We start from the raw sequence: 12,119 nt of genomic DNA, 5'->3' as shown, positions 1-12,119 counted from the left end.
GGCAATTAGCTTTTTCAGTTTTGGTTTATTTTGCCAACTCTAGTTTTATATACTAGACAGTTTACAAATGGCAGAAAAAAGATACCACATGCCAAGTATGCTATTTAAGGAGTACTTTTTACAGCTTCTGCTAAAAGAAGTAGGTAACAATATTAAAAAACTTCATCCATCATATACACTTTAATGCATATGATAGCTGCATGGCTCCTTTCAATTTTTATGATGCATGGTGGGATTCCCCGTGTAAGTTTGCCCCTTCCGGCCGCCAGCTAATTGCAGCACGGGAGATGTATACGGCTGAAGGCATCTCCCTACGCATGATATACTTCCCACCAGTCAGCTCTAGCTCTGGCTTGGCGAATGCCAACTATAAAAACTATAAGACAATTAATATCATACAAAGAAAGTGGTCTAAAATACGAATATGAAGGTGTTTCATTTAGTGTTACCATATTCATAGGTCAACTAGCCTGTAAGAAAGCCTCTTTGAAATGACATTTTATCATGATGAATAGAAGTTACACTATGAAGCGGCATTTTTACAGACTGGAACATCACATGTCCCCCTCCCTCATACGGGGTATGTATTTGGAATTTCAATTTGATGCCAACCAGGTTTCTTATATGAGGTAGGCTCTGTAAGGGTTACATTGACTCTACACGTTGCTCATAGACCAACTACTGCCCTTAGTCACAGGAAAATAGACAGACATTTAGCTGTAATATTTATGACCAAGACATTCATGCATTCATCAACATTTTAAGGTGGCTTCATTTTTGCTTAAATAACTGAAAAATGGAATGCTTCTTATCCTCTCCTCGATTATTAATATGTCTTTTGGGTTATACAGATAGGATATCTGTTAATTAGTTCCCATGGCCATCACTACCCTTTAATGTGCAAAAAATACTAGATAGCATATTTGCATAACCTTCTTAATTATATATGAAAAAGCAGATGGGACGCTGGATAAAAGGCACTTCTTTCCTATCACACCCAAACAACTCACTGATAAACTGAACTAATCCAATAATCTTTTATCTGTAGTGTGATTTTAAACATTAGAAAGCAATGCATCTTGTTGTATTCTTATAGCGGGTTAAGCAGCAAAATATGACCCAATCCCTCTGGCTCTGATTCAGTACGAGGCCTAGGGCTTTAAAAAATCTTGATATGGCACATAGTTGTACAAATATGGCTTGTATATAGAACCATAATTAAATATACAGAAAATGGTGGAAAGTATAATTTTCCACCCAGCGAAAAATCCTGTGGGGAAAATCATGCTTGCATGTTGAGGTCCTGCTGCCATTCGCATTGTGAGATTTCAGTCACAGGACAGAGAATGATGCATCAGAACGTACGTTACTTATAGATTGTGACATCACTGGGGTGGAAAAGGGCAGCTTTTGCAGGTGTCTATTCATGCAAGAGTTACTGCAGAAGGAGGTGTGATGGTGATGGTGATGGTCCCAAGGTAATTTCCATCAGAATGATTTTTAGCCCAGATTTACCGGTAAGTAAAGGGTTAACTGAGGGAAAAAAACTCTCACATCCTTTACTTTCCATATTTCAAACATTATACAGAAAAACTACAATAAAGAGCTGTGGAACATAAGCTATGTGTCATGTTCACCTGTATAAAATTACCATCCTCTCCAAATTAATGAAATTATCATCCACCCCCAAACTGTGGGCTCTGAACTGTCCACATCACTCCCACCAGGATCCATGCACAATGTGTTGAAATCTGTTTATCTGACTTTAAGTGGGGTCTTCATAAGTTTATGAAAACCAATAGTTTGCTAACATATCCACAGAGCAGGTTGTAGGGTCACAAGTGTTGAATACCTCAGAGACCCCTTGTTCAGATGTGATGACAGAGAAATGAAAACACTTAAATATATAAAAGATGAATAGGGAAGATATTTGGTGCCTACAGTGGTACCAGAGCAGTGGTAAACAAGTTGTATCTCGTAGCTGCTCAAGATTTCTAACTCCCATGTCTTAGATATCGTTTAGCCTGCCATAAAATGGCCAGAAATTACACGATATATGGTAGTAGCTACCACCTACTCCTAATCTCTTACTACCCTTTACAGATTGTCGTGTGAGCAGAACATTGGGATATACTGTACTATGTGTTTACAATACTAGAGTTACCACCCATAGCTGGATTTTTGTTTACTTTCTTAGGCCACAGCAGTATCTTTGATATTAATACTCAGTTGTCTTTATCTCTTCAATGCCATGTTCTGCAATGTAGTATTACGTGAATCGCTGATCAGATAAATAGAAATTACTCTTATGATAGCTCTGGAACCCTTTACCTCCCAGTGCAAACCATGATCCATACTATATTAATCTAATCTGATCTGTAGTTTAGGACACATATCCAGTGTTCTGTAAACCTACATAACATTCCCCCCAGGTAGCTTGTTCTTTAAAACAAAATGGAAGAAACTATTGGCATGATATGCTTAAATACATAATTAACCTCATCTACTAAACTAATTTTATTCCTGTCTTCCCACTAAGGAACATTAACAGCTATCACCCTTGCAGACATGCCTAATGCACATGTTCACACTTCACTAGACCCGGTTTGTCAGCTACTATATGAAGTGTAATGCCGAATCCTTATTTTAGAAACTATAAAGCTTAATGTTTGCTGAAGCTGTTAGCAAGATAAACATACGCAGAATAAGATAACTTAAGCCTTTACTTTATTCCGTTATGCCCCTGTGCTATACTTTTGGTTGAGACCAAAGGCCAGCTGTCCACCTGTGAGAGGTTTCTCTGACTACTTGAACACATGGTCCACTTCTGCCCTAAGCCTTCTTTTGAGCTAAGCCTCATACATCAGGGAGAGTCAGGCTGTGATGTCGTAGGCTTCACATCTTTGTGCCTGCCTTGTGTTATAAGTTATTAGATTTCATACATCAAAGTGACAGCCTTTGCTCTCTAACATGACTGAGAGCACTTCTGTCACAAAGTCTTCTCCACCATCCAGAAATAGACATTCCATTGTAACAAAAATTGCCCAGCTGTAGAAAAATTGTATTGATTTAACAAAGCTGGAAAAATGTATATAATGTTACTGGCAACATTTGTTTTATCTAGTGAAAAACATCACCTTTTATCTCTGGTTAATAATGGGCACTTACATTATGTTACATAGAGCAGTTAATCAGCTCAATGATCTTTTCGATAATGTCACATTTACTGCAACAATTGGATTTTAATAATGTAGGCAATGTTTGTCTAATTTGTTAAGCTATTGCACAAAGCCATGACATTTACTAGTCCTGAGTAAATAATAGTAGATGTAAGCTACAAGTTCTAGCTTGTAAGCTCGTTTGAGCAGGGCCCTCCTCATCCGTTGTCTCTGTAAGTCAAACTGTTATGTTACATACTATTTGTTATGTCCTGTCTACCCATTGTACAGCGCTACGGAATTTGATGGCGCTATATAAACAATAAATAATAATAATAATAATAATAATAGATGTAAGTATTCCCTTTGACTTTAAAAAGAAAGGTTTATGCTCCTGAAAGCTCACCCCTTAAAATGGAATGTTAGTCCGATAAAAAGGTATTATTTTATATTGCAGTAATCATTTATTTTTTTTCATTTACACCACTGGACTAACATCTCAGTCTACATAGATATATTGCAGATGATCTGTGTATCTCTTTTTGTATTTTCTATCCAAACACATACAGTATATCACTTTGTATTGGTGCCTTGTCATTGTAGATAGATGAAAGCCAGCAAATTATAGTCAATATGATATATTTTGCATTAGTAAATTATTGATATTCAGATTCATGGACCACGTTAATCAAAGCGCAAATAAGTGCTATTGACAGACAGTATTGTGCATTCCGATCACACACTATTTGATCTGACAAGTAGTATTTTACAGAGATTACATCGAATCTACATAAAAAATGTAACTGCGTAAGGCTATAAACAACTAGATGTTCGTTCCGGACATCAGTTATACCGTATTTGCTCGATTATAAGACGAGGTTTTTTTCAGAGCAAATGCTCTGAAAAATACCCCTCGTCTTCTAATCGGGGTCGTCTTCTAATCAGACCTCAAATAGAGGTCTGATTAGGAGACTAAGATCCAGATCCCCCGCACCGCTGCAGGGGACCTGGATCCTCCTGTCGTCGCCGCCCCCCCCCAATTTAACGCCCCCCCACACACACACACACACTTACCGGTGCTTCCGGAGGTGAAGTTGGCAGCGGGGGTTTGTATGCGTCCGTCGCAAATACCTTCCCCGACTGTCAGAGATCAGAGTTCCCCGCACCGGTGCGGGGAACTCTGATCTCTGACAGCCGGGGAAGGTATTTGCGACGGACGCATACAAACCCCCGCTGCCAACTCCACCTCCTTCCGGCTGCCGCGGAATGAGACGTCAACCCGCTGCCCCGGCAATACAGCAGGAAATTGGAAGCACCGGTAAGTAAGTAAGTGTGTGTGTGTGTGTGTGTGTGTGTGTGTGTGTGTAGGGCATTTCTGGAATGCCTTATACCCCTATATGCCACTCTGGCACTTAGGGGGTTAAAAGGCATATTATGGGGCAGAGTGGCATATAGGGAGGTATAAGGCATTTCAGGAGGCAGAGTGGCGTTAAGGGGGCATTTAATAGAGAACTCTGCCTCCTGAAATGCCTTATACCTCCCTATATGCCACTCTGCCCCATAATATGCCTTTTAACCCCCTAAATGCCAGAGTGGCATATAGGGGTATAAGGCATTTCTGGAGGCAGAGTGCTCTATACAATGCCTTTTAACTCCCTTAATGCCACTCTGCCTCCTGGAATGCCTTATACCTCCCTATATGCCACTCTGCCCCATAATATGCATTTTAACCCCCTAAATGCCAGAATGGGATATAGGGGTATAAGGCATTTCTGGAGGCAGAGTGGCACATAGGGGGTCAAAAGGCATACCATGGGGCACAGTGGCATATAGAGGGTTAAAAGGCATATCATGGGCCACAGTGCCATATTGGTGTGGCAAGCCTGGGGGCAGATGTGCGTAACTGGGGGACAGGTTGGAAAATACAAGAAATAAAAACAAAAAAAAATCTTTTTCTCAATCATAGCTTTTATTAAAAAAAATTGTTTACATGAATTAACATTTACTGGTAAAACTTTTTTCCTTTGGGGTCGTCTTATATTCAGGCTTTTTCTTTTTTTCCTAAGTTAATATTCAGATTTTGGGGGGTCGTCTTATAATCAGGGTCGTCTTATAATCGAGCAAATACGGTAATTCATGTATCTGTCTATGAAGTTGTAAGGGATAACTGAACAATTGTTTACTCCCCATCATGTGCATGAAGACAAATAATATGCATGAGAGAGCCATAAGCGACTGAGGTTCCCAAATTATTTAGAACCTGGGACAGTAGGTGAGTACTTTTCTTAGTAGAACCAAAAATGGAATCAATTCATTCAATTGATTAAAATAATCGGACCTCAGCGTTCCCAAATGCTAGCGTGACGCTACCAATGTTTTTACGTTGGTCCAGAAAAAGGTATTACCTTCGACCGAAGATTTTTTTTTATTGGACCAATACTCCTCTATATATTTACCATAATGTAACCCAATAGTAAAACCTTTGCTGATAACGTTTTGCTTTACCCGTCTCTCAACCTGTGCAGGGCAGTAAATATTCCTGTCTTACAAACATTAACAAATATGCTCTACAGATAACGCTAGAGGCTTTGTGGACCATTTTGGTAATTGTGTCCAGTCTAACGTAGTTCCCTATGTTTCTATATACTCTTTCCTCACTCTTTTATATATAGAGGCCACACTAATTCCTCCCGCACTGATCAGCACAAGATCCCAATTCTCATATTATTTACCCACAAAGGGTAACAATTTAGGGTCCGGCATGTGGATATAAGACTAGAATTATAGAACGATGTATAATTCACAAGTGTGTTAATTTAGAAGGTACAATGTGATATAAACACTAAACATGGCCTTTTTAAGTAAATTAAAAAGGTAACATATCTTAACGGTTCAGGCAATTCCATTTTTATATGCAGCATAAAGAATGTATGCATGAAACAGAATGGTCCATCGCTGATCTTACTATTGCATCATAGGGCTAATGATGCTTATAGTAAATGGGGAAAAAATAACCAGGCAATATAAATGTAAATAACTGAGTATCAGAGGCTTGGACACATATATATCCAAAAGTCTCAGATAATGTAACATGCACGTCAAAGAATATTTGACTCTTTTAAAGACATTTACCTGCATTGCTAAAGTTTGTACTAAGTTGCGCTGACATAATTTTCTTGCAATTCCCACACGCAGCAGTTTCCAATGATGTGTCATTTATATAGTCAGAAAATATGCTAAGTAAACCGTACTGCTTTTAAACTGAAATGTGCTTATCCTGTTTATGGTGGAAGCAATAAAAGGGCGAATACACTGTGGAAGTTTTTAACATAATTTCAATTTTCCATTTTGAAACCGAAAAATAACATCTTCCAAAAAATCCCTATTCGAAAATGAGGTTTATTAGATCACAGCAGGTGAATTTCAGGACCACACGTGCACAGAAATTTTGGGAGAAACATTTTGATCACAAATGCAACTCAACAGCTAGGTTCATAAAGTTACTAAAGTTTTTCTGGATTTTGTTTTTGAGGGGGGGGGCAGTTTCCCAAAATGAATTCTCTTTGCAAATTATTGAAAATAACACAGTAGAATTTAGAATGCAGAGGGATCATAATGTTTTAGGCATTATTTGAGCCAAGAGGTCCAAAGTAGAAGGGGCTCAGCAGTTAGGACCTATCTCTACTGAGAAACACTAACACCAACCATGGTCATTATTAGTTTAAGATTGCCTTCATGTCTGTGCACGCAAGTACTGATGCGTTCTATGGTTTGCAGGTCCATAGATATTTAAGATTGAATTCTACACTACAATATTATCAATGTGTGAGCCCTAGGGTTTTCTATGTAAAGCATAGGGCAGGCACTGGCACTCATTATCAACATTTGTTGTGATTTTCTTTGTGCAAGATTCCACTGAAGTGTACTATATACAAGTTTTATTCTGGATAAAGGCATTGAATCTGGAGCATTGATTGAAAATGAAAAAAAAAACAGACTTAGTAATGCTAAAGACATACAGTTGTTGGTTTTTTTTTTTACTGAAATGCATCCATTATAGAAAACAAAGAAACCTAAGTTTGGGCCTCATTAAACCCTTGAATATTGATTTATTACTTCTCTCTGTGTACTATTTAATGCGTTCACTTTCGGCAAGAGGCAGAAAGTCCAGGGCATGTGAAGCACAAACTCTCTCCTGAAAAGATAAGTTTAAAGAACAACATTTGAAGTCTGTCCTTTGAAGATTGTAGAAAAAAATATAGCCGTGTGGTTAACAAAATAAACTATAAGCAATATCAGTATGGAAGAACTGACATAACGTATGTACGGCACGAAATTGTGTGGAATTCAAAGTACTGTAGAAAAATCAACCGTAATTCAGTAAGGACTTACAGGTGGTCTCTGGTACATATCGGCCAAATGTGATTCAAATGATAACTCTATTTACGCTCTCTTGTCATATTTAGGTGAACTTTGGCTAACATCTTGATTGCCAGATAATGGGGAAAAAAGTACAAAAAAAACAAAGGTCCTGTATCAACAGATGTAAGGGTTATGAAAAAATGGGATTTAGGTGAAAAGTTGATTAAGTGATTTTACTGCCATATTGACCAACAATGGTCCTATACCCCACACATGTCTTTCTTGTTATGTCTTTCATGGTTTAAAAACATCCCATTGATGATTAGAGTTTTCAGTCATGTCTGTGTGTATGTTTTGATATCTTTAACAAGACATGAGAATGAGAAACACAAGCTTTGATACTTAAGTCTACAAATATAAAAGCTGCTCTAATTGGCTTTGCTTTGTGAGAAGAGAGGAGGAATCTTATTCTGTATACTGCATGTCTGTGATGTTCCGCTGTGCATCTTTATACCCGTCTGACATCTATTTCAATAGATACATTAACTCAGTTTAAGAATTCACAAATAAAAGAGAAGCTGATTTTGAGCATATTTTCCTAATTAGACCTAGGGACCGGCAATGATTTGACTTTTAAATTGGTATAAAAACTGAGCCCATAAATTAAGATGGATGATATTGGATACAAAAGAAAGAATAAAAAGCCACTGCTAAGAAATGTTTCTAACCGCAACCCTTCAAAAGTTTTCTTTCAAATGGTTTTTGGTTTTCAATCAAACCGAACAAGAAAGGGAACAGCTGACTTAATGAGCAAAAGATGGTTTCAGGAGTGCAGCAATGAATTTCCTTCCTGCTACTGAAATCTTGAAAGAGTTCCTCTAACCCAGATTTACTGCTATCTTACCATAGGGGATCATATCAAAGAGTCAGTAACCTTTGCAGACACAGCACAGCTACATACTTGTATTCAGTAATTGGCATTTTACTTTAAATTTACGGAAGGATGGAAACAGGTGCTAAACTTTGACACGGAGAGAAAAACATCAACCAATTTTTTATGTTCTAAACCAATAGTTCCAGTGAAGTTGTAAATCAAGTGCCACTATATAAATAAGAACCTGTGAAATTTTACTTATTGGGCCAAACAGTGCCCGGAAGCACAACACTTTGTAGCAAGACAAGAGCCCTCATTTATTGATGTCATTTTTTGTCACAAGATTTGTTACTACAACTTTTAAGGTTAAAGAAGTATTTTGTGCAAGCAAGCAATCTACTATTTCCTTATTTACATAGGACCGTTGTATAAGGAAGCAGCAGTAGCCATACTTCATATATCTAGAACTCCCACCCCTCTCACAACTGCACTGCCCCCAACCATCACTCCGGTAAATATTCTACTACTCGTTGAGCAGGGCAGACTGGGTTCATTAGTAATCCATGGACAAACTGCTCACAGTTAAAATAATGAGTGTGTGGTCTGTCCATCCTACAGGTCCCCCAAGCTACACATCCCTTTCTAATACGGGGTGCTAAGATATGATGTCATTATCTGGAACTGTGCACTGTGAAGCTGCTTGCACAGCAAGAGAGCTATGATACTGAGGTCTTCTTGCTAGAAGAGTGGTAGATCTCCCCCACACTTCACCAGGCTACCAGGGCTACCTTTGTGTGTTAAGTGAACTCGGGAAGGGTACCTTAATATGTTTTTTATTCTTAGATTAGTTTAGCATATTCAGGGCATTACTTAACGAGACAACTAGGGAAGATTAACCATACCACCCCCAACATTTCATCGGGACACCTGTTTTGGGGGTACCCCATAAATGAGGACTGTTCCTTAAAAATCACTGAATACATACATAGATTTTGTATACATATGGTCACAAGGGCGTTTGTGTAAAATAATCACTAATAATATTAATAATATTAATACATTGAATACTGCATCCACATCCCCAGTATAAACCCCCACTAGCTTTCTCTAAGCCAGCATCTTGAGAGAGGCTCCTTACAAGATAGAAAATGTATTCAACCTCATTTGGATTACTTTGCCAGATCAGCACATTTACTAATTCATATTTTGTCTTATTATGCATTTTTTCTATATACGTACCAAAAAATGCATTTTGGGATATTGTTTCTTTTTGGCTAAAAATTGTTGTTTACCTTTCAAATTTACATTCCTTTCCTCCTGATCCCCTCCCCCCTCTGGTATCCTACAGCTTTCCTTTAGTACCGCAAGCTCTCTGCGAGCCACCATCTTGCCACAAGCACTAGCCCACTCACTTATTTATTTATACATCTTCTTTTTCATCCTGAAACCAACTATCCCTAATTACTGCTACCAGAGAGCTATTACTCCCTCTTCTCACGCATAGTACCCATACTATTCCTTTAGATTGTAAGCTTATGAGCAGGACCCTCAAAAAGTCCACCATTCTTGCCAGGAACTTTGAGATAAGCAACTCTACCGAGAATACAAGACAATCCATACTGCAAGTAAACACTTGTATTTGTTTCACACAGAACAATGCATTTAACAAAGAACATTCTGTAGTTGTGAAACAAAGAAGAAATATTGATTGTGACTTCTAGCATATTTATAAAGAGCAGATCTTGAGTTCCAAATGTGAAGCAGTCACTATGGAAACCATAAAGATACTTCTACTGATATGTTTAGCAGTTTATACCAAGCTTGGTTTTTGTAAATGTGGGCCATTAACTTTCGCATACTCCACACCACCAGGTCAGCTAGCTCCAGCAAGGTTTAGGACTGAACTAGTGTATGAAACATGGCTAACACAGATATAATACCCCATAAACCCAACTGAGCACCTCACCAAAACCAAAAGAAATATATGAACTAAATGAAGGCAAACCATGAGTGTGTGTTTCTATACAATGACGCCCCCCAAAATTGGTAATAATATTTTCCAATGCCAATAATAATGGAATGGTGAGAATGAAATGGAAGTCATCCTCACCAAGCAAAAGAAGCAGAATGGGGAAAAATGTCCAAGCTCCTTAACATTTGCACACACACACACACACATATCTTCTTGATCCTCTAAATAAGCTGAACATAAAAGCTGAAGCATTCTTACTCTTTAAGCATTCATACCTTGCCACTGGCCTCTTTTTGTTCAAGTAATTGACATTATAGGTTAAGAGAGTCTGGAAGCCTTATGTGTTTTATTGATTGTAAATATTTTTTTAGCCATAAGCTTTTAATATTCTCCATACACACCATTTTAAGTACAATTTTATAGGAACTGTCTGGAGGAACACCGTGTCTTAAAAATACATGACCCATTGTACCCATTATACTTAGTATGTAACCCAATTGCCCTCTCTTCATCTTCTACTGACCAACATCCTATGGTATCTCAGGCGATCAGTACCAGTAGTGAATGGCCCATTAAGCCCAATTGGGCAGTCTGTCCCCTGTCTTCCAACAGACAGCTAGGCCAAAGTATGCTTGGTCCTCTTGCCCCTACCTAAGGGAGGCTCTGACAGGGAATTTCCAAAGTAGGGGCAAGTTGCAGACACCCATGGAGGTGGAGGCCTGTGCTGCCACTGGCACAGACCTCTAGCAATTTCCCAGGCTCTGAGATAGTCTATGTTATTTGAGCATACTATACACACCACCGCAACACGTTTTTTAATTAAACACTTTTATCAAATACAGAAACACAAAGTAATACATGTTTAAGGACCCAAAATAAGCTTAAACGTTTAAATAAAACAAATCTTACTTGAGATTAAGAGACAGCTGTTGCTCCTTTGATTTTACCAGATCTCTTACTTTAAAGGTACTGCAGCCCAGGAGACTTTTCTAGAGTTAAAAAGAGAAAATCCAATTTTAATTAATAAACGAATGCTGTAATTGGTTATATAACGAATATAAAGTGAGACAGTGATAATTCAGAAAGTCCCTGGTGCCGGCCACAATACGGATTTTAATTTTATTCACAAAGACATAATCAGCATCATTGAAATTTTAATTACAACTGAATTTTGCAGCTAATATTTTTTATTATTCCATTATCATTAGTTTAATTTGTGCACTGTATTAAAACGCTTCTGTAGTTACAACTTTATATCCGTATTTCTATATGTCCAAAATTAGAACAGTGTATAGAGTAGATATTCTGTTCCTTGTCTGTTGATTTTAGGTCTCCCAGTCTGTCTCATCTCACTTTTTCCAAATCACTACAGTTTAGTGCATTCAATAAACCTCTGTAATGGTGTTTACAGGTTTAAATAAGCAATATATATCAATTAGAAACATCTATGAACGAGTTATTTTAACTTCTGGTTTTGCATGATTCTTCCTCTCCATAAAATGAATGCTATTCTATTATTATGTTACTTTACCCATTTAGCAGACGCTATCGTTACACGGGTTCATGACAAAAAAACATTATTAGTAAAGGCTAGCTCAGCCACAGACCAGAGCTTTCAGAAGGTAAAATAATTAAATCTCGCTTACAATTAAACAAAAAAAACAATATTAAAAAAAAAAAAAAAAATCAAGTAATAAAAGCTGTGGTGGTCACAGTTACCTTTTGAGTGTATGGCTAAAAATTAGAACAATGT

General features: G+C 37.8%; 1 protein-coding gene across 2 annotated transcripts in view; it reads right to left on the bottom strand.

Moving 5' to 3' along the window:
* Positions 1-12,119, bottom strand: part of INPP4B (inositol polyphosphate-4-phosphatase type II B) — a 202,570-nt gene that overhangs the window by 80,452 nt on the left and 109,999 nt on the right. For both annotated transcript variants that reach the window (XM_053460982.1, XM_053460972.1), the window contains exon 6: positions 11,276-11,355. In XM_053460982.1, the coding sequence (XP_053316957.1) occupies positions 11,276-11,355 (80 nt within the window). The remainder of the gene's footprint in view (positions 1-11,275; positions 11,356-12,119) is intronic.

Source organism: Spea bombifrons, chromosome 1 (genome assembly GCF_027358695.1).
Source record: "Spea bombifrons isolate aSpeBom1 chromosome 1, aSpeBom1.2.pri, whole genome shotgun sequence".
Classification (NCBI taxonomy): domain Eukaryota; kingdom Metazoa; phylum Chordata; class Amphibia; order Anura; family Pelobatidae; genus Spea; species Spea bombifrons.
This window is presented reverse-complemented; position numbering and strand designations above follow the sequence as displayed.